At 51.8% G+C, this 22,373-nt stretch overlaps 2 protein-coding genes across 6 annotated transcripts in view; one reads left to right on the top strand and one right to left on the bottom strand.

The window, feature by feature from the left end:
• Window positions 1-5,939: 5,939 nt before the first annotated feature.
• On the bottom strand, window positions 5,940-11,013 carry Mrpl4 (mitochondrial ribosomal protein L4). Of its 3 annotated transcripts, none has more exons than XM_087201761.1 (9): window positions 10,882-11,013; window positions 10,725-10,797; window positions 10,496-10,646; window positions 8,832-8,883; window positions 7,849-7,966; window positions 7,375-7,481; window positions 7,191-7,300; window positions 7,027-7,103; window positions 5,940-6,085 (listed from the first exon to the last, which is right to left on the bottom strand). In XM_087201761.1, exons 1-9 carry the CDS (start codon window positions 10,936-10,938, stop codon window positions 6,075-6,077), a joined length of 756 nt encoding a protein of 251 aa, XP_087057887.1. In that variant the 5' UTR covers window positions 10,939-11,013; the 3' UTR covers window positions 5,940-6,074. The 3 variants fall into 3 exon arrangements, with proteins under 3 accessions (XP_087057887.1, XP_004921238.2, XP_087057886.1); XM_004921181.4 differs by having other exon boundaries at window positions 5,940-6,220; XM_087201760.1 differs by having other exon boundaries at window positions 5,940-6,261.
• A 119-nt stretch (window positions 11,014-11,132) lies between these two features.
• The window catches only part of S1pr2 (sphingosine-1-phosphate receptor 2), a 41,990-nt gene continuing 30,749 nt past the window's right edge, over window positions 11,133-22,373 (top strand). The window contains exons 1-3 of one of the 3 annotated variants that reach the window (XM_087201758.1): window positions 11,133-11,301; window positions 11,971-12,048; window positions 14,197-14,366. The gene's annotated coding sequence lies outside the window, so the exon portion shown is untranslated. Of the gene's footprint in view, window positions 11,302-11,337; window positions 11,465-11,970; window positions 12,049-14,196; window positions 14,367-21,075; window positions 21,238-22,373 lie in introns of those variants that run through there. The other 2 variants (XM_021244915.2, XM_087201759.1) reach the window with 2 other exon arrangements.

The raw sequence follows: 22,373 nt of genomic DNA on the forward strand, positions 1-22,373 counted from the left end.
TGTGTAGCCCAGGCTGACTTTAAACCCTGGGAGAACCTCCTGCCTCAGCCTCCTGAGTGCTGGGAGGACTCCACACCTTGCACTAACTCAAATCTTGACTCCCCAGCTCTGCAAGTGTCTTTGGCCAAGTGCAGCAGCCCCTTCGTGGGTCGGGGCCCAGGGTCTCTTTTGGGGAGCCCTCCACTGAAAGTGCCCCTCCCCCAAGCGGCCTGTCCTCACTCTGGTGTCACGGAGGCTTCCGGGGACGCGATAGAGCAGTCCTGGCCAGTTCTGGGCTCCTGCAAGCCCTGGACTGAGAAGGTGCCCATCCTCACACCCTATGAATGTTCAACTCCGGGGCGCTTTCACTCCCCGCCTCCTCCGCGCCCTGCTTCCCCTTTCGGTCCCGGCCACGGGGGCATCGTCATAGCTCCCCGAAAAGGGAAGGAAGTGGTGCGATCCTGACGCGTGGACCTCCTCCGCTGCTCCGCGGGGGAACTGAGGCAACAGCTCAGACCCGGACAGCAGAGAGGAGAGCGGGCGCTGGAGCCCTTGCGTTCTGCGGGGAAACTGAGGCAGTTCCTAGGCTCCAAGGGAGGCGTGGGAGAGGGCCTCCAGCCACGGTGGGAGGACGTTTGTGCAGCGCACGTGACCCCAGGACCCCATTTCCGCCCGAGGAAGCCAGAAGCCCCCGGGCCTCTCGCCGCCCGAGGCTTCCTGTTGGGGACACTCGCTGGGTCGCCATGGAGACCGAGGCCGCAGAGGTCGCGCCGCAGAACCGGAAGGGAGCGGCCGGAATCCGCGGTCCCCTCCCGCAGACTCAGCCGCGATCCCCCGCGTCCCGCCCCGTCCCAGGCGCTCCAAGGAATTTCCACGGGGATCTTTTGTCTTGGAAGGGCTGGGGCACACGGGACCCCCGCTTCGGAACCACCGGGGACAAGTCACACCGTGCGACCAGGGGCATCCCTGCACCCCCGAGGCTCTGGGAAAATCCCGGGCGCCAACGGGTGATTTTCAGGTGGGTTTTTCGGCGCTAACCTCGCGGAGTCCTGTGGTCTCCGCAGGAGGTGCGCGCGAGGGGAGCGCCCCCTCGCGGCCTAAATGGTTCTGCACGCGTGGCTCAGCGTTTACGGCGCGCCTACTGCAGGCGGGGCGCCTTTCCAGGTGCTGGGAATTTAGCAATGAACAGAGCCAACACAAACACCTAGGAGGGAGCTATGGTGCACACCGGTAACCCCAGCTACACAGGAGCCTGAGGCAGGAAGATCTCTGCGAGTTCAAACCCAGTCTGAATTGTCTAAAAAAAAAAAAAGACAAACCCAGTATACTGTATGCACGAGGCCCTGGGTTCTGTCCCTAGCTAAGTAAATAAGGTATCAGTGGAAAAGGAGATAAAAATACAACAGGGAAGAGAATAGTGGTCCATGCCTGTCTTCCTAACACTTAGGAGGCTGAGGCAGGAGGATCACCACAAGTTTGGGGGCAGCCTGAGTTACATAGTGGGACCCTGTCTCAAGAAAGAGAGAGAGAGGGAGAAAGAAAGAAAGAAAGAAAGAAAGAAAGAAAGAAAGAAAGAAAGAAAGAAAGAAAGAAAGAAAGAAAGAAAGAAAGAAAGAAAAGAAAGAAAAGACAATGCGCAAAGACCAGAAAGCATCAAGGAGCAGGTGATAGGAATGTCCTGGGGAAGAGGCTACCAAGAGGACGGTGCAAAGGCTTTCTGGTAGGGACCACTCAAGGAGCCGCCAGAATTTCCATATGGCTGCAGCCAAGTAAATGGGGTAGAGAAATGGACAGCAAGGAGGTGTGAGGGCAGGCTGTACTTGTCTGGGCAGGTGAAAGCCATGGAAGGTTCTGAGCAGAGGGTGATCCAGGTGCTCATAGGCGCCGTCTTGCGGCTGCAAGAGGAACTGCAGCCATGAGCCCAGAGAGCCATGGTGGGGCTTGGTCTGCGGCGCTGAGAGCAGGCTGGCCCTGGATTCCCCTGAGGGTGGCCGCGGGAGCCGGCACAGAGCCCAGGGAGGGTCCTTGGTCAGCCGGGTCCCTTGCCGGTGCTGTTTCGGAGCCTGGCAAGGGAGGGAGCGGCTCCGCCCAGCCTTGCCCTCTCCCTGAGGAAAGGGGAAGTAGATGCCCGGCTCCAGGAAGGAAACAGCTTCCTCCCAGGTGCCAGGCAGTCGCCCGCAGGCGGCAGATGGGCACCGGTGGACCAGAGCCTGTGGACCCAAAAGCACTCAGAGCCCACCCCGTGACATTAAGCTCTGAGCTCCGGTGCGGCCGCTGGTCCTCAGCCCCCCGAATGCTTGCCCCTCATCCCCAGCATGGCCCACTCCTCCTTCCTTTCTTCTTATTTGTTCATTTATTTACTTTTTCTGAAACAAGGTCTTGCTGTGTAGCTCAGGTTGGCCTTGAACTCACTATGTAACCCAGGCTGGCTTCAAAACTCACAGGGATCCTCCTGCCTCAGCCTCCTGAGTGTTGGGATCACAGGTGTGCACCACCACCACGCCGGGCTATATCTGCTCCTCTCCTGTCCCAAGCTAAAAGGTTTCCCAAACCCTCCCATCCAATCTTGCTCTACCCTGGACCGCACCCAGGTCACCCGGTCACTCTCCCTAACATTCTCATTAGGGAAACTCGGAAACTCGTTATTTGCTGGAAGACTTTTGATTTCTGCCACTGTTGTCACCTCTGTTTCCTTGAGCTCCAGAAGGTCAAGGACCCTGTCACACCAGCACCAGTTTTGGGCCCTGTCAAGCAGGGGGAGCAGGTTCTGCATTAACCAGTTATGCAAGGAAAACATTTGAAAAAAATTGGGATTGTTTTCAGGTGGCTGTTTCTCTGCTAGTCTCAGGGTTTCCATGGCCCTGACTGAACATACAGATACGTTTTCTGGTCATTATTCCCTAAGCAACACAGGAAGCAACTATTTCCATGGCATTTGCATTGTATTAGCTACGATAAGCCAACTACAATTTAAAGTCTATGAAAGGTTGTGTGTGGGTTCTATGTAAATACCAAGGCTTTTGTAGGGCAGGGGGTACTGGGGATTGAACCCAGTGTCTCTGCACTCAGCTACATCCTCAGCTCATTTTGTTTAATTTTTTGTTTGTTTAATTTTTTTTGACTTGGTATCTTGTAAACTCACTAAAAGTTGTTCAGACTGGTCTTGAACTTGTGATCCTCCTGTGTCAGCCTCCCGAGTGCTGGGATGATAGGCATGTGCCATCATAGCCAGATTATTATTTTTGTTTTTGGTACCAGGGATGGAACTCAGGCCCTTGCACTTTGCCAGGCAGGTTCCGTGCCACTGAGTTACATCCCTGGCAGATTATTTTAAAACAGGGTCTTACTATGATGGCCAGGTTGGCCCTAAATTCCTAGGCTCAAGAACCCGCCTGCCTCAGCCTCTTGAGTAGCTAGGACTCCAGGCACACATTAGTACATGTAGCCACCTCTCAATTATTCAGAAGCACACAGGAGACATGGTAGCCCTTTCTGTGCTGGATCTGGATCTGGCTCTGTAGGAAGGCTTCCGGTGTGTGTGACAGGTTCTGACAACTTCTCTGTCGCCCTCAATTCCCTCATAGTTCAGAACAAGGATGCAGGTGGAAGCAGATTCCTTCGTCCAGCTTTGACTGTCCAGGCCAGTGAGACTGAATCCTCTTGGGACAGCAGCTCAGTGTCCCCCACAGGGCCACCCAGAGGCACAGCAGACACTCAGGTAAGAGTTTGTCCTAACAAACACCGGTCCCCCTCACAACACTGATTGATTTTTGGGGGGATTGAATTTAGGACCTTGGGCTTTCCAGGCATGTATGGTGCCACTGAGCTACATCCCTGACCTTTTTTTTTTTGGTACCGGGAATCGAACTTGGGACCTTCCACTTGTGAGGCAGGCGGTGGAACCACTGAGCTAAATCTCTGGCCCCAATTGATTTGATTTTTTGAGACCATTGTCTTGCTCCATAGCCAGGCTGGCCTCAAACTCATGGCAATCCACCCACCTCAGCCTCCTGAGTGTTGCGATCACAAGCATGCGCCATCACACCCGGCATAGGAAGAGTTTTTTGGTTTTTTGGTACCACGGATTGAACTCGGGACCTTGCGCTTTCAAGGCAGATGCCGGAACCACTGAGCTAAATCCAAGGCCCAGGAACACTATTTTATTTTATTTATTGTTTGTTTGTTTGTTTATTTTTTGGCACCAGGGATTGAACTTGGGTCCTTCCGCTTTGAGGCAGGTGGTGGAACCACTAAGCTAAATCCCCGGCCCTCTGGAACACTATTTTAAATGGCTCCCCATGGCTTTTGTGTCCTGAAAGCCAAGTGACACATCCCAGTGATATTTACAGCAAGGCGACCACCAGAGGGCAGGGTGGCCACATGGCCACCTGGCTGGGCCTAGCTGCTCACCAGGAGGCAGTTCCTGCCAACTTTTTCTTCTTTGTGTATTAGAGGAAATCTCCCTGTGTTGCCCCAACTGCCCTGGCGCTCCTGGTGGAGGTGATTGGGCTGCCTCTGCTTCCTTCATAGCTGGGACTGTAGAGGGCGCCACAGCATCACACCCACTTCCTTAAAGGAATTGGACCGGTTATTTTATAACCCTTCGATGACTACTTAAAACATTAATTTAAGCCAGTTGTGGTGGCACACACCTGTGATCCCAGCTCTCAGGAGGCTGAGGCAGGAGGATCTCCCGTGATTTGAGGCCAACCCAAGCTACACAGAGTTTAAGGGCAGCCTGGACTACACAAGACGCTGTCTGAATAAACGAAAACATTCAAGTCCTGCCTGGGCAATTTGGTGAGACCTTGTCTCAAAAAACAAAACACAGGGCTGGGGATTTAGCTCAGTGGTTTCACTCCCTGCTGCGAAAGCGCAAGGACCCGAGTTCAATACCCGGTACCAAAAAAAAAAACAAAACACATCTGGGGAATGTAGCTCAGTGAGAAAAGTCCTGAGTTCAATCCCCAGTACTGCCAAAAGCAATGCAGCAGGGAGATAACGTGCAGACAGGAATTGGGATTTTAGCTAGGCATGGTGGTGGACACTTGTCATTCCAACAGTCTGAGAGGCTGAGGCAGGAGGATTGCAAATCAGAGACCTGCCTAGGCAACTTACTGAGACCCTGTCTCAAAATAAAAAGGACTGGGACTATAGCTGCATATGAGGACCTGGGTTCAATCCCCAGTACAAAAAAAAAATTGGGGGGTGGGGTTCTCGGGTGCAGCTCAATGCTGGATCTAGGGCTGGGGATTTAGTTCAGTGGTTCCGGCGCCTGCCTTGCAAGCGCAAGGTCCCAAGTTTGATCCCCAGTACCAAAAAAAAAAAAAAATGTGAATCAATGCTGTACCTGCCTAGCACACATGAAGCCCTAGGTTGTCCTGAATACTAGAAAAAAAAGAACTGGGACACTGGCTTTGTGCCTAACAGTGTTTATTTGCCCACTCATGCGACCGAAGAACCCTGGCTTTCTGATGGCTCTGCTTGGAGCAGTTGTGATTAAACCTTGGCCTACACATTGCATCTACCTGTGGACCTGAGCTCCTGGGCCAGAAGCCGTGATAGCAGGGCCACAAGCCTGTCAGGGACAAGATGGCACTGCGCCTCTGCCTTGAACTCATCACAGTCCTCCTGCCTCTGCCTCCCCAGTGCTGGATTACAGGCCTTCGCCACCACACCAACTTCTGTTCCTGACTCTTGTGTGAAATATCAAATTTATTTTTAGCAAGGCATGATAGCACAGGCCTGTAATCCTAACATTTGGGAGGCTGAGGCAGGAGGGTCACAAGCCTGGGCTATACAGTGAGTTCAAGGCCAGCATAAGCTAGATAGCAAGACCCTGTCTCAAAATACTTAAATACAGGGCCAGGGCTGTAGCTCAGTGGTGCCACAACTGCCTGGCAAGAGTAAGGCCCTGAGTTCAATTACTGGTACCCAAACAAAACATATACACATGTAACTAATTAAAATAAAATAAACTTTATTTTAAACACAACCAGGGAGAGCCAGGGCAGGATCTTGTCCTAGCTCTCTGCAGAGCTGTCCCTCCAGGGCTGAAGTCTTCGTGGCCGCTCCCTGCAGCGAGGTGGTGCCCGTCAGGGGAAGTCTTGGTAAGGCAGGTGGAAGGGGTAGAGGGGTGAGAAGCGTGAGTCCTGCCAGAGCAGCTTCTCCTCCAGGAAGGTGACGGTGGGCAGGGTGAGGACCAGCGTGTGGTGCTTGAGCATGCTGTGCACGTTCAGGCCTGGGGGCGGGCGTGGGGTCAGCCCGTCCCACCTGCCACATCTGGGGAGGGGACCCCCAGATCTGGCACCAGTGGTGACCCAGCAGAATGGCTTCACCGCTGCCTTTGCTGCCCACAAGGCCCTGGCCAGCTGGGTGTGGTGGTGCACACCTATCATCCCAGAACTAAGGAGCCTGAGGCAGGAGGATCGCTGTAAGTTCAAGGCCATCCTGAGCTACACAGTGAGTTCAAGGCCCTGTCTCAAAAAACAAGACGTGGCCAAGAGGCCGCCCCCAGCTCTCTGGGCTGTCCTGAGACTGGCCACAGTGAGGGAGACCCAGACCACAGGGATAACCTGTGTGGGAGGGAAAGGGCAGGGAGGGGACGGGGGCAGGTCAGCAGGACCCTGCCCGGAGGTGGCAGCGGTCCAGAGGCCCGGGGCAGGAGGCTGGACTCTGACTCAGCCACTCACAGCACCCTCTGGTGGCTGCAGCGGGAACAAACTTTGACAGGTGGGAGCTCGGCGCGTTTCTGTGGAGAAAGGCACCATTCCGGGAAAGCACAGGGTCTGCTCAGGGAATGCGGTCCTTCACTGCTCAAGGCCATTCCACAAGTGACAGAGGCAGGTGTTTTGTTTTCAGCCTGGATCTTGCTATGTTTCCCAGACTGGCCTCAAACTTGGGATCCTCCTGCTTCAGCTTCCCGAGTGCTGGGATTACAGGTGTCCACCACCACACTGGGCTCACATGCAGGCCTCGAGCCACCCATGGCTCTGACAAGGGGACTGACACACCTTCACTCTGGGGTGGGCCAGGCCCTTTGCTCACCGACAGCTGGGATCAGGTTGAAGGTCTTGAGCCTGCTGGTGGCCTCCACGACATTCTGCGGCATCTCCTCGTGTGTCCTGCACCACAGCAGCGTAAGCCCTGAGGAGCCGTGCAGGGCCCTCCCGTCCCCCCACCCCCACCCACGTTCTGCCCTAGGTGCTCACAGGTCCACGAGCAACACAGAGTCGCCCCAGTGGCGGTGGCGGGCCAGCTCCATCAGGTACTGGGGATCTGCAGTGGGCAGCTCCAGGGAGTCCACGACATGCAGGTCATCCTGGGGATGCAGGCGCCTTGAGCCCACAGTGGCCCACTCACCTCCCTCCAGGACCGGGCGGGGCGGCTCCGTACCTGCGCCAGCTTCACTGTCAGCGCCACCTTGAGGCCTAGCACTCGCACCTTCATGGGCAGCATATAGTAGTAGCTCTTGGGGCCCCGAGGGCCATGCGCCACGCCGCCTGCAGGAACAGAGGTGGGTGAAGCGTGCAGGCCACTTGGTGGGCGAGGAATAGGCCGCAGTGAACACTAAAAATGGGCAGAGGATGCGGCCACCTCCCGGGACCAGCAGAGAGGACAGGCACACCTAAAGCCTAAGTGGTTAATGGTGCAGCTGAGGGAGGTTGAGGCTTCCGGGGCTGGGGGAGGTGAGCACAGGCCGCAAGCTGCCGTGGAGTTAGCAGGCTGGGGAATACTGTGGCTAAGACAGACAGACAGGGCTTGACACTTGCAGAGGGAATCAGGGTGGCACCCAAAGGAGGTTGATTCTAGATGCTGGGGAAACACTGGGTGCCAAGCCACCTGAGGCCACCTGCCATGCGCACTTACCACCGCGCCAGATCGGGGACCGGATGCTCCCGTGCCTCGCACGCCCAGTGCCCTTCTGCTGCCAGGGCTTCCGGCCGCCGCCCCGCACCTCGGCCCTTGTCTTCGTCTTGGCATAGCTCTGTGGGCAAGGGGAGGGTCAGGTGCAGAAGGCGATGGCACTGCAGGCACCAGGGGTCAGGGTGGCTGAGGGAAGGCAAGGCTGGAGGGGACGCCAGGCTGGTGGTGGCTTCATTCTCAGGGCCTGGGCCAGCAGGGGACAGACTCTCTAGCTGTCGGGGATGGGTGGCTGAAAGGCAGGAAGTCTGAAAATAGATTCTCTTTTTGGTGGCACTGGGGGTTGAACCCAGTGTTTTCACAGAGCGACACTCCAGCCCTTTTTATATTTTGAGACAGGGCTTGCGAAATTGCCTAGGCTGGGCTCCAACTTGCAGTCCTCCTGCCTCACCCTCCTAGAGTGCTGGGATTATAGGCATGCACCCCGTTCCCAGCCTGATAATGGATTCTTTCAGATTCCTGGCATAAATTCCAAACTCTTCACTATGGTTCCTACTGACCGCTATGGCACAGGGGGCTCCTTCTGGTCCTGGCCACAGGGCCTTTGCACACCCTGTGCTGGTCCCACTGTCACCACACAAGCCCTACTGCCCTGCTGATCTGCTCAGCTTCTACATGAGACCCAGGGTTAAATGTCCCTTTCTCTGGGATAACTGCCCATCACAGACCCAGTTGCCTGATTCATGTCGTGAACTCCCTGAGGTTGGGACCCATCCCTGTCCTGTCTTCGGCTATGCCCTCTCCTGAGCAGAGCCTACAGTGGTGGGTGCTCAGGAGGTGCGTGAAAACTGAGCCACCTGTGCATGGATCTGGATGGAGAGGAGGAGGCCAGGCCACACACTCCAGAGAGAAATCCCAATGGCTTCCTCTGCCTCCTGCCCCCAGCCCCACCGGAAACTCTTCTGCCTTTACCCTTTCTCCACACTCACAATTCTCTTGAAGTTCCTCTGCCAGATGGCCACCTGGTGCAGGACATCCACCCTGGGGGCAGAGGAGGGAGACGTGAGAAGCCATCTCCATTTTGCAGGCTCCTACACAGCTGGGCACAGCGCCCCACACCTATAATCCCAGCACTCTGGGAGGCTGAGGCAGGAGGATCACAAATTGGAGTCCTGCCTGGGCAACTTATTGATGCTGTGTCTCAAAATAAAAAATAAAAAAGGGATTGGGATATAGCTCAATGCAAAGGCCCTGGATTCAACCCTCAGTACCAAAAACAAAACCAACCCTCACACGCTCTCCACTTGACTAAAGGAAAATCCAGATTTTCTACTCAACCTCCGGGTCTTTATGTAATCTGCCTTTTTCTGACCTCATCTCCAATCTCCTCCCACCAAGCTGGCCTCTCAGAAGATGGAGTCCAGCCCCAGGGCCTTTGGACTTACTGTTCCCTGCCTGAAATCCTGTCCTGGCCAATTCCTTCTCAGCCTCTCACACCACCTCTGAGAAGAGTCCCCTTGGGAAGAGCTGCCCCTCCTCTCTCCCTGCTTCTTTCCTACCATGATGATTCCTTCAGGAACTGCTACTCCAGCTCTCTGCTATTCTGTACAGCAGATGCCAGCTACGCCTAGCCACTGAATGGCTGAAATATGGTTAGTGCCATGTGTTGACAAAATTTCCGGATATACCAGGTTAAATACAGTATATCATCGAAATCAGTCTCACCTGTCTCTTTCCGAGTTTTGTTGTTGTCTTTTTCTGGGGTTTTTTTTGGTACTGGGGATCGAACTCAGGTCCTTGCGCTTTCGCAGCAGGCATCGAAACCACTGAACTAAATCCCCGACCCTTGTTTTTGTTTTTGAAACAGGGTCTCATCATGTAGCCCAGGCTGGCCTCAAACCTGTGATCCTCCCACCTCAGCCTTCCTAGTACTGGGACTACAGGCCTGAATCACTACACCTGGCTCTCTTTTTGTGTGTTTCTGGGGATTGAAACCAGGACTTTGTGCATGCTAGGCAAGTACGCTACCACTGAGCTGCATCCCAGCCCCTTTTTGTTTTGTGACAGGGTCTTGCTAAGTTGCCCAGGCTGGCCTTGAACTCATGATCTTCCTGCTTCAGACTACTGAGTGCTGGGACTACAGGTGTGCACCACCATTCCCCACTTTAATAACATGTATTAGGTACCAGAAAGTGCACTGGAAAGGGTCCCCTGGGAGTTACCTGCAGTTTTGGATTCTGGCTCTGTTGCTGTGTAACCTTACTTAACTCTGTGCCTCAGTTCTAAAAACTAAGCATAACAGCATTCTTCCCTTTGGTTGCTATGTGGAACCAGTTAACTATAAAATGAAAATGGGCTATGCCAGGCATCTAGTGAGACTTTAGTCCTCCTTGGTGCTCTTTTGCTTGTTTTTGAGAAAAGATCTTGCCATGTGGTTCAGGTTAGCCTTGAACCAAGCTGGCCTTGAACTTGCAGCGATCCTCCTGCCTCGGCCTACCCAGTGCTGGGATCACAGGGGTGAGCCACCACCCAGACTCCATCCCCCCCTTTGGCAGGTGGAGCAACTGAAGCCCAAGGGGAGGAGCCTAGGTCACGCTGATTCCTGAACTCGCGCTCCCCATCCCTTCCCAGCTCCCACCACACCCCCGCTCACCGGGGCGCCGTGGCGAAGACATCGGGGTGCAGTTCAGCCAGGCCCACACGCTCCTGCTCGTAACCCCGCAGGGACTCGACCCAGGCCTGCACCGGGCGCCGGTGCGCGGGGACCGGGAGTTCGCATCGGCGCAGCACAGGCTCTTGGACAACTGCAGCAATGGCGGGGTCAGGGTCAAGGGTCACCGCTCCGCGTCACCGCCCCTACTGGGTGACCCCTCGCTGCTCACCTGGGCTCGCCTGCGGCTCCGGCTCCGACTTCTTCATCGGCAGGACTACTTCTTCCGCCAGCGAACTCAGGGCCTGCAAACGGTAGCTGAGCGTGAGACACGACCCCCAACTCGCTACCCTTTGTTCTCTGACCCTGTCCCCAGTCCTCCGCCTCACCTTGCAGCCCGAGGACCGAAGCCAGGCCCCCGCTCCGGCCCGGAATAACTGCAGCATTGGTCCCCACGTTTGGGAGGTCACGGCTCCCTCTGGACGCGCGCGGCGCCTCGCGATGACGCCACGCGCGCGACGCGACCGACCCGCCCGGATTCAACACTGGGAAGCTGGGCGTGTTAGAGCGAGGACGGCTGGGTGAAGCCCCTTGAGCCCCTACATCCGTCCCAGAACTAAGCTCCAGATCCTACTGTTACTCTTGACTTAAGGACCTTCTGCGACACTTGGGAACTCAACCCTAAGAAGAAACCCATCCCGTTGGTCTTATCCTCTCGCGTCCCGCCTCTAAGAAGAGGAACATGGAATCCAGCCGATGAGACCTCTCTAAACCAAAAGAATGCTCCCGATTCAGCCAATGACCATTAAGTCTGTATGAATGACCCGCCCATAGTGGGGAGTTCTGGGGCGGGTACCTAAGAGAGTACAGCCAATAACGGTTAATTTTTGACGTTAGTCACGCCTCAAGCCACCTCCCCTCATATAGGTTTCAAAATTCGCGCGGTGGTTTCTGTGTTTGATGTGAAGGCCGGTGAGTTGGTTTTTAGTCTCACCAAGCGTGGTTGCTCGGGCGTGGTTTCCTCCTCTCCCTCCCCCACCTCTTCTTGCGTGGCTGGTTTGGGCGCCGTGGACTCGCAGTTGCAGCCCTTTATTGAGGCCGAGGCACAGAAGCAGCCGATCCAGCCGCCGGTGTAACAGAGAGCGCACCCTGCTGGGAGAAGTGCGCCGCCCCGGCACACAGCCGGCCGGACACCTGTTCCGAAACTGCGTAGAGAGCTTCCTCCATACCTACGATTCAAGTTTCTTGTAGAGAGTTGTCACTCTTGGGACACCTTGTCGTCTGAGAGTGAACAAAGACCAATTTTTTTATATGAAGTTTGAAGGTCCTATGTGTATTTGGCTGTTTTTAATGCTAAATCTTGTAAAAATAATTGACAGGTGAATGGGAAGCTCTTAGATACATATTACTGTATGCGGGACTATGCTGTTCTCAAAGTCCCCTAATTTGCTTCCTATAATTTTTATTTTTTGAGACAGGGTCTCGCTATGCATTGGAAGCTGACCTTGAACTCTCAGCGATCCTCCTGCCTCACCTTCGGAGCACCGAGATGACAGGTGTGCGCCACCATGCTGGGCATGTATTTATACAGTGCATTCAGCTCTCTAGGTTATCTCCCTCCCCTACACCATGATTTATTTAAATATCTATATTAAATTATGGTCTCAAGGTAGACAACCCAAGAATCTAGAGGCATTTCGTTATAAAGGAGTCTAGCCAGTGAATGTAATTCTTATTACTAGAAAACCACAAGAAGAAATTAACTTACCTTAGATATAAGGGCACAAAAAAAATTCAAACATGGGGCCGGGGATTTAGCTCAGTGGTTCTGGCGCCTGCCTTGCAAGCGCAAGGTCCCAAGTTCGATCCCCGGTACCAAAAAAAAAAAAAAAAAATTCAAAGATGTTCCTAAAGAAATTACACAGATTTAGACTGGTCACTGGGCATAGTGGCACTTCCTGTAATCCTAGCACTTGGGAGGCTGAGGCAGGAGGATTGAGTTTGAGGCCAGCCTGTGTTGCATAGTGAGTTCAAGGCCAAGCTGAACTACACAGTGAGACCCTGACTCAAAAAAACAAAAACAAAACAACCCCCCAAAATATTTAGGCAACTATAAAACTGATAGTCTCTCAGACAGAGGTGCATGTTAGATGTTAATCATTTTAGATTCCATTGCCTGTGTTGTTTTGGTTATGGAAATAAAAAATTCTACGAGAAAAAAAAATCTTACCGTTAGTTTAAAGGCAGGGCCTCATCTCCCAAAGAAAACCAGGATCGAGCCGGCCTGGTCTTTTGGCCCAGATCCGGACTCTGCCCTCCTGAAATCCCTCAGTCGGATCTGTGTATCTCCACCCCCAGACTACGATCTTGTCCCCTGTCACAGCTAGGACTCCCCGAGGACAGCAAAGTAGAGAGTCCACAGACCCTGAGTGGCTTCTCCTGGACCCCTCTCAGCAGTAATCAAATGATCGGTTTTCTTCTATTTTTCTCCATGTTTCCCGCTCTACCTCCAGGGGGCGCTGCGAGCCCTAGCCCGGCCGGGGCTGGCCTCGGGGTGGTCAGCGCGGGCTCGACCGAACTCCGCTCTCCACCACGTGCTCTCTGAACCCACCTAGTTTCTTCATCTGGAAAAGGGAGAGGTTGTGAGATTCTGATGACATGAGAGAGGGAGAGTTTGCCTCTATAAATAGCACTGATGATGATGATGATGATGATATGATTGGAGACGGGGTCTCGCTATGTAGCCCAGGTTGGCCTCCACTCACACTGATCCTCCCGCCTCAGCCTCCCGAGTGCTGAGATAAGGTGTGCGTGCAGCACCACGCCTGGAGAGTATCATTATTATTATTGAAGGATTTTGTCATCAGAGAAAAAGGAGAGAGAAAACAAGGATGCAGTGAACGCTGGAATATTTAAATGCTGTGCAAAAGATGTGAAGTTTAAAAAACAATTTTTGCATCTGATATGTAATATTTGAACATGCTTATGAAAAATTAATAAAGATGTGCATTGAGGCTAGGGTACTATCCCCAGTAATGTGGAAAAAACAGTAGAAAAAGGCTGTGGTGGCACACACTTGTAATCCTAACACTTGGGAGGCTGAAGCAGGAAGATTGCTGTGAGTTTAAGGCCAGCCTGGACTACTAGCAAGACCCTGTCTCAAACAAAAGAGGGCTGGGGATTTAGCTCAGTGGTTCTCTGCCTGCCTCAGAAGCAGAAGGTCCTGAGTTTGATTCCTGATACCAAAAAAAAAAAGAAAAGAAAGAAAAGAAAAGGAATTTGCAATATTTTTTAGATTTTTAAATTTATTTTTTATTCATTTATTTTTTGGTACCAGAGATCGAACTCAGGACCCTGAGCTTGTGAGGCAGGCGGTGGAACTACTGAGGTAAATCCCTGGCCCATTTATTTATTTATTTATTTATTTGACTTTTGGAGCAGGGGATTTAGCTCAGTAGTTCCACCGCCTGCCTCGAAAGCCCAAGGTCCCAAGTTTGATCCCTGGTACCAAAAAAAAAAAAGAAAGAAAGAAATTATGATTTTTGGAGACAGGGTCTTACTTGGTAATTTGGGCTGACATTGAATTCACTATGTAGCCCAGAGTGGCCTCAAACTCTTTGATCCTCATGCCTCAGCCCCATGAGTGCTGGGATTACAGGTGTGGGCCACCACACCCAGCTCCCATTTACATATTTTTCTTACAGTGACCTCCAGTTTCATCCATGTTGCTGCAAATAACAGGATTCCACTCTTCTTTCTGGGTGCATAATATTCCATCCTGGCCTTAGGACACATTTTCTTTAGCCATTCACCTCTCAAGGGACACCTCAGTTGATTCTGCATCTCAGCCATTGTGACTTGTGCTGCCAGAAACGTGAGTACAGAAATCTCTTTGATGTATTCATTTCCTTTGCATATAGACCTGGTGTGAGATTATGAGATCATATGGTCATTCTATTTTTATTTTTTTTGAGGAACCTTCATACTGTTTTCCATAATAACTGTATTAATTTGCATTCTCTCTGGGGATGAGAGTTCCCCTTTTTAAAACCCTGGCAGCATTTGTCATTTTTAAAATCTTTTTTTGCCCAGTCAAAGTGGGGTAAAACAGCTTCTTATTGTGGTTTGGATTTGCATGTCTCTGATAATTAGTGGGGCTGAGCACTTTTTCATTACACTTGTTGACCATTTGCTTTGCAGTTGTAAATGTTTTTTATTTCTTTTTTCTCTTCGGACAGGGTCTTGCTATATAGTTCAGGTGGGCCTTGAACTCACCATTGATCCCAAGATGGGCTCAACTCCTGGTGACCCTCCTGCCTCAGCCTTCTGAGAGCTGGGATCACAGGTGTGCAACACCACACCTGGCTCCAGATTATGATTTACAGGCAGATGTGCTGGTTTGCTCCATGGCAAAGAGTTTAGCTTTTATGTGGAGAACAATAGAATAGCACTTAGTTGCTTAAAGATTTGTTAGGCACCTACTGTATACCACAGGGTAAGCCCAGTTTGAGGACCCAGATGGGGCAGGGGACCAACATCGTCTGGATCTGGGGGAGCTCATGGGACAAATTCCTGCATGGAAGGGGTTTCCCTAGGCTGCAACCTGAGAGCTCTATGGCTCTCTCAGGGCTCCCCCCACCTCCTCCTCACTGCGCGCAACCAGAACCCAGGCTCTGCACATGCGCATGGGAGGCACACACTCCACCACTGAGCTACAGCCCAGCACCTCCCATATTTGTTTCCCATTAGTATTTATCTTCTGGGCCGGGGATTTAGCTCAGTAATGCAAGGTCCTGAGTTTGATCCCTGGTACCAAAAAATAAAAAAAGTATTTATCTTCTAACTTCCTATATAATTCCCTGAAGTCTAAATGTCCCCAAAGCTGGGATTTTGTTTTGTCTGGTTTTCTGCTGAGGCTTTCAGCATTGACAGTATTGCCCGAAACGCCAGAAGTGCTCAATAAATAACTATCTCCCTCCCTTCTCCTCTCCTCCCCTCTCCTCTCCTCTCCTCCCTCCCCCTCTCCCTTCTCCTCTTTTTCCTTGGATTTCTTTTCTTTCCAGTACTGGAGATTGAACCCAAGGCCTTCACTCTGAGCTACATCTCCAACCCCTTTTCTATTCTTTTTTATTTTTTTATTTTTGGTACTGGGGATCGAACTCAGGTCCTTGCGCTTTCGCAGCAGGCATCGAAACCACTGAGCTAAATCCCCGGCCCTTTATTCTTTATTTTGAGACAGCATCCTGCTAAATTGTCCAGGCTGGGCTTGAACTTTCCATCCTCCTGCCTCAGTCTCCTGAGTACCTGGGATCACAGGTGTGCACCACCATGTTGGCTGCTGAATAAATTCTTGAGTGGATATCTTCATTCATCTTTCTACTTCAGGGCTCTGGGTCTCAAAGTCTCTATCTCTGAGGCCACTGGATGCGTAAAGTGTCCCAGAAGTGACATAGACACAGGGTCAAATCCGGGGACTGGCACTGACTGGCTGTGGGTTGCTGGGCTCTGGCTCCTGAGGGGCCCCCTCCCCACTGAGCTGTGTCAGGATCACAGTGCTCTTTCCTTCCTGCCTGGCTCCCGAGGGAGGGAGGAGTGGCTCTTTTCCCCATGGAGGGAGCTGTAAACACCTGAGTCAGATCACATCCCTTGTTTCCTTAGAGCAAAAGCCAGAGTCATTGTCACAGCCCACAAGGCCCTGCAGGCCCTCCTGTCCCTGCTGTCCCCTTCCCCAACCTCGGGCTCCATCACTCTGTGGCTGCAGCTGCACCAGCCTCCTCGTCCAATCCCACCAACCCCAGGACCTTGTGCTGGCCATTAGCCCCTCCTTACTGGTCTCCCACCCATTCTCCTCTCCCACCCACCCATACTTGCAGGCTTTATTCTTATCTAAAATCACCTTTCCCTTCCTACCCTACATTTTTCCAGAACTTTCACCATCTCATAGACAATGTTCTGTTCCTCTTTGTTTTGCTGTGTTGTGCTGGGGGGGGGGTCCAACCATAGGTCTTTCACGTGGTAGGCAAATGCTCTACCACTGAGCCACACCCTCAACCCTGTCTGATCTCTTTTGTTTGTTTGAGACAAGGTCTTGGTATGCAGCCCAGGTTGGCCTTGAACTCCCAGTGATCCTCCTGCCTCAGCCTCCCAGTGCTGGGATTACAGGCCTGCGCCACCACATCCAGCTCATTGATCATACAGAATGCAGTTTGCACAGAGTGCCCCCACTGTTAATTATGAGTCCTAATAAAAGGGATGTGACAGCCAGGTGTGCTGGCGCACACCTATGGTCCCAGCAGTCTGGGAGGCTGAGGCAGGAGGATTGTAAGTTAAAGCCCACCCTGGGCAATTTAGCAACTTAGCAAGACTCGGTCTCAAAATAAAAAATATATCTCAGATGCAGCTCATTGATAAAGCACCCCTGGGTTTGATCCCCAGTACTGGGGGGTGGGGCACAATGACCACAAAAGCATTTTGAACATTTTGGCCTAAGCCTGGGTGGAGGTCAATGGTCAATGCAACCAGCGGCCTGAGTGGATCAAAGGCTCAGTAGCAGGCGACCTCTGTCCCCAGCAGTGTGGGGCCAGCCTCATGAAACCGGCAGCACAGAGAGGATCTTTGCTTGCCATGGCAATCACAGAAATTTGGGGCTTGCACATACGAAGCTGGGGGAGTCCCCCAACATGGGGCATGTTCTAACTCCAGCATCACCTAAGGCCAGAGGTCAGCGCTGGAGTATTGGGTGGCAGCCCTGAAGTAGGAGGTGCAGATCTGATGGGGGAGCCACGAGGAGAGTTCTCTTCCCCCTCCCCGCCTGAACATATGCCTCGTTGTTTTCCTGGGTAAAGGCAAGGCCTGGGGGCGGAGCCTCCTCTGCACTCTCCAGCCCTGGGAAGGGGCTCGCTTGGTGGCCTTTCTGGTGGCTTCAGTTCCCTGAGCAATGGCGGGGCGTGTGTGTGTGTGTGTGTGTGTGTGTGTGTGTGTGTGTGTGTGTGTAATCAACCTGGCACCGGGCCTGGCAAAGTCGGACCTTCCTGAGGATTCGAACCCCTGGCAGGTCACCTGGGGTGTCTGGGCCTCAGTTTCCTCCTTTGTAAAATCAGGGCATCATTGGCCTTTTCTAACATATCTTTTTCTCTTTAGTGGTGCTGGTGATGGAATTAGGGCCTCCAGCATGCCAGGCAAGCTCTGTATCACTGAGCTGCCCCCAGCCCTTGTATGCTAATTTTTTTTTCTTTTTGCCAGACTGAGGACTGAACCCAAGGCCTTTGCAAGCTGCATCCCTAGTCCATCTATATCTATATCTGTGTCTATATCTCTACCTGTATCTGTATCTATATCTATCTATATTTTACTTTGAGGCAGCATCTTTTTTTTTTTTTTTTTTTTTTTTTGCACCGGGGATCGAACTCAGGACTTTATGCTTTCAGGGCAGGCTCAGTGCCACTGAGCTAAATCCCTGGCCCTGAGGCAGCATCTTGCTAAATTGCCAAGTTGCCCAGGCTGACTGAACTTGCAACCCTCCTGCCTCAGCCTCCCAAGTAGCTAGGATCCAACGTGTGCTTCACCAGGCCTGGTTCTCTATTTGTCCATTTTTATTTATTTTTTTTATTTTCCAATTTTTAAATACTCTCTTCATCTTTTGGATTCTCATCTTTGTAACCAACCCTTGTATTAAATTCCCTCATTTCAATGAATGTAACTATTATGTACTGCAAACATGTACTAGTAAAAAAATTTTAAATAAATGCTCCCATTTGAGATTGTTTTCTCATTAGGCCCTTATGCAAAGTTGCTGGGCAGGTTTCTTTTTTAAATGTTATTTTTTTCAAATACTATTTGCCAGGTGTGGTGGCACATGCCTGTAATTCCAGCACTTGGGAAGCTGAGGCAGGAGGATTGCTGCAAATTTGAGGCCTGCCTGGGGTACACAGTAAGAGCCCTGTCTCAAAATACCAAAATTTTTTTTTTTTTTTTTTTGGTGCGGGGGATCGAACTCGGGTCCTTGTGCTTGCGAAGCAGGCGGTGAAACCAAGGAGCTAAATCCCCGGCCCCACCAAAATTTTTTTTTAAAATACAATTTTACAGTAAAGTCTTCCTTTTTTAGCACATAGAGGCACAATTTTCCACAAAGCTATGTATTTGCTACAATCAAAATGTAAAATGGTTCCATCACCAAAATTCCCCATGCTTCTTTGTATCAAAACCTCACTACACCCCCAAGTCCTAACAACCACTGATCTTATCACGGTCCCTACACTTTACCTTTTCTAAACATCAAAGAAATGGAATCATATAGCCAAGTAGGATGGCACACATCTGTTCTCCCAGCACTTTGGAAGGCTGAGGCAGGAGGATCACAAGTTTGAGCCCAGGCTGACTTAGCAAGACCCTGTCTCAAAATAAGGAATCAAAAAAAGGGTTGGGGGATGTAGCTCAGTGCAAAGGCCCTCCAGTATAGCAAGAAAGAAAAGGGGAGGGCTGGGGATGTAGCTCAGTGGTTCTGCCGGCTCAGCTCATAAGTGTAAAGACCTGAGTTCGATCCCTGGTACCAAAAAAAAAAAAAGAAAGAAAGAAAGGGAGAGGGAGGATGAAAGGAAGAGGGGATGGAAGGAAAGGAACAAACTGGGAGGAAAAGAAAAGAAATGGAATCATACAGTTAGACCCTTTTATATTTGTCTTCTTTTCCTTCTCCCAGTGTACTTGAGTTTCCCCATGTTATTACCGATTGCCAGTCCCTTCTTATTTATGTATTTATTGAGACAGAGTCTTGCTAGATAGTCCAGGCTGGGCTTTAACTTGTTATGAGGCCTGGGTTGGCCTCCAGCTTGTGGTCCTCTCAAGTCCAGGGATCTTAGGCGTGCACCACCACAGCCCCTGAACCAGTCTCTTATTCTGATAGCACACTGGTCTTCATTTCACTGGCTGGTTGGTGCACATGCAATATGTGTGTGTGTGTAAAAGATTTTTTTTATTTACTTACATTTTTTTTTTTTTTTTTTTTTTTGGTACTGGGGATTGAACTCAGGACCTTGCATTTACAAGGCAGGTCTGCTGGAACCACTGAGCTAAATCTCTGGTCCTATATATGTATTTTTTATGATTATTTTGAGGGTGCTGAGGTTGGAACTCAGAGTCTCGTTTATGCTGGGTAAGTGACCTACCACTGAGGTACACCTCCAGCTCTCCCAAATATATATATTATTAGCCAGCTGTGCTCATTTTTTTTTTTGGTACCGGGAATCGAACTTGGAACCCTGCGTTTTCGAGGGAGGCGCCGGACACACTGAGCTAAATCCCCAGCAAGCTGTGCTCAATTTAAGTGACCCCAATTTTTTTTTCAGTACTGCCAATCAAACTCAGGACCTTGTGCTAGCCAGGCAGACGTGGTGCTGCTGAGCTACATCCCCGGCCCTGTCTCTCATTCTTTTTGGTACGGGGAATTGAACTCAGGGGTTCACACTTGCCAAGCAGGCACTGCACTGGTGAGCTACTTCCCTAGCCCAACCCCAGATTTTTTGGCAACAGCCAAAGCATTATAATGAAAAGCCAGCTGAGAGCTGGTGTATGCATTCCATCCCCACCACCGCAAACAAAATAAAATAAAAAGAAGAGCGAAGTGGGCCGGGGATTTGGCTCAGTGGTTTCACTGCCTGCTATGCAAGCTCAAGGACCCAAGTTCGATCCCCGGTACCAAAAAAAAAAAGAAGAGAGAAGCTTCATGGTGGTACTCACCTTTAATTCCAGCACTCGGGAGGCTGAGGTGGGAGAATTGCTGTGACTGCAACTTTGAGGCCAGCCTGGGCTCCATAGTGAGTTCAAGGCCAGCCTGAACTACATAGCAAGACCCTGTCTCAAAAACAAACCCAAAACAAAACAAATTTCTTTTGAGACAAGGTCTCACTAAGTTGCTCAGGCTGGCCTCGAATTTTGCAATCCTCCTGCCTCAGCCTCCTGAGTAGCTGGGATAACAGGTGTGCAGTACCGGGCCTGACTTACTGTGCCTGAGCTTTTCCTAGTGAAGATGTGTCAAGTGCTTGGGACAGTGACTCTCCCTTGTAGCCTGTCATCTGTTATGCAAGGCTAAGGCGCCCTGCTGAGCGGCCAGCCTCCTGAGGCTCCCAGGGCCAAGTCTCCATCTGCTGCTGATGTGGCGCAGGCCGAGTTTGCACGGTAGGCCGCCCCACCCATTCATCCCAGCAGCTTCTGGAGGCTGGAGCACCGAGGCCCAGCCCGAGCCTTCAAGACTCGCCTCTGGGAGGCTTCTCCGGGGTGGGGCCCCTTCCAGGGTGACCAAGAGAAAGCTGGGCGGGTCTTAGACATTCTCCCCTCCAGGTTCCTCCTCCTAGAGGCTGGGTGGGGACAGCACAGGGCCTGGAGGCTAGAGAGCCGGCCTTGGCCTCCTGGCCATAGGTGGGGCCGGGGAGCTAAGCTCTGCTCTCTGTTCCAGAGCACTGGGGACAAAGACAGGTTCAGTGCCTGTGGCTGGGTTGGGGCCTCAGGAAGAACACAGGACAGAGGACCAGGCCGCCCAGGCTAAGAGCAGCCAGATGACCTGGGTTCAAATCCCAGCCCTCCTCTGTGCCGCTGCGTCAGCCTGGTTTGGTTACTGTAACAGGACCGCCCGAAGGGTCAGTTGTGGAGATAAGGAGGTCCTTTGGGGCCGGGGTCTGGTCCAAGCCCAAGGCCCACATCTGGAAATGGCTTTTCTGCTGGCAGAGTGCCCCCACCACACAGGGCATCACACGGTGAGAGCCAGAAGACAAGAGGGTGTGTATGTGTCTTTGTGTCCCTCCCAGCCTCTCCCCTGCATGGTTTTGTTTCCTCCCAGTCCTCGGCATTGTGAATGCTAGGCAAAGGTCTGCCACTGACCCGAATCCCGAATCCTACATCCCAGCCTCCCTCCTCCTCTTTCTCTTCCTCCCCTCCTTTTCTTTCTTTTTCTTTTGTTTTGTTTTCTTCTTCTTTTTTTTTTGAGACATGGTCTCCATATGTAGCCCAGGCTGGCCTCAAACTTGCAGCAATCCTCCTGCCTCAGCCTCCCAAATTCTGGGATCACAGGCGTGTGCCACCACACCCAGCTTCTCCCTCTCCTTATAGGGCCACGAGAATTCAGTTAGGAGGGGCTGTATCCTGATGACTGTATTCAATCATCAGCACTAACAAAAGCCTCCACAACTAAACGCCACGGTCAGCTTAAATTTCCACTTCTCAGCACAGTATTTCACACTGGGAGCTACATTTTAACACATAAACCCTCAGGGGACACATTCAAACCATTTCCAAACCCTAGGATTGAGTTTTCCTCATCTTTGAAATGGGGTGATAAGCCAGGTGTGATGGCGCATTCCTGTGAGGAGCACCCTTACAGGAGGCTGAGGCAGGAGAATCACTGAAAGTTCAAGGGCAGCCTGGACTACATAACGAGATCCTGCTTCAAAACACCAAGTAACTAAATAAATGAGGTGATGACAATGCTAATGCCCACCCTTGGGCTGAGAGCATGCGCCCAGCCATGCACAGCACACAGTTGGTGTGAGGTGAGCATTACCCATTATTGTCAAGGATCCTATAATTAGTGGAAGCTCATCCCAGCTTCTTCCTTCTCCTTGCTTTCCCTGCCTGGGCACTCTCCAAGAAAAGGGCCCTGTTTCCTTCCTCTTCCCTTGGTCCCTTCCCTGGGCAGGACCCAGCTTGCTCCTGATCTCTTGCACTAACCGGAAGTCCAGGCCTCCAGCTGACCTGGCCGAGACCCCAAGTGGCCTGAGGTGGGAGGGAGGCGGAAGTTACATGTTGGTGTGGTCTGTGTGCCCTGGGGACATCACCTTGGTGTGGGAGCCACTGCTCCCCGGCAGACAGCCGGATATGTCTGCAGCCTAGACAT

This window comes from Heterocephalus glaber, unplaced genomic scaffold (assembly GCF_053883595.1).
Source record: "Heterocephalus glaber isolate CG9 unplaced genomic scaffold, H.glaber_assembly_v1.0 deba00001760, whole genome shotgun sequence".
In the NCBI taxonomy this organism is placed as follows: Eukaryota; Metazoa; Chordata; class Mammalia; order Rodentia; family Bathyergidae; genus Heterocephalus; species Heterocephalus glaber.

Excerpts from the sequence above, each read along its gene's own strand:
- Mrpl4 (XM_004921181.4), bottom strand. The coding sequence starts at position 10,938 with ATGCTGCAGTTATTCCGGGCCGGAGCGGGGGCCTGGCTTCGGTCCTCG. Across the intron at positions 8,884-10,495 it reads GTCTTCGCCACGGCGCCCCG|GGTGGATGTCCTGCACCAGG; the intron begins GTGAGCGGGGGT and ends CTCTGCCCCCAG. Across the intron at positions 6,221-7,026 it reads CAACCTGATCCCAGCTGTCG|GCCTGAACGTGCACAGCATG; the intron begins GTGAGCAAAGGG and ends GCCCGCCCCCAG.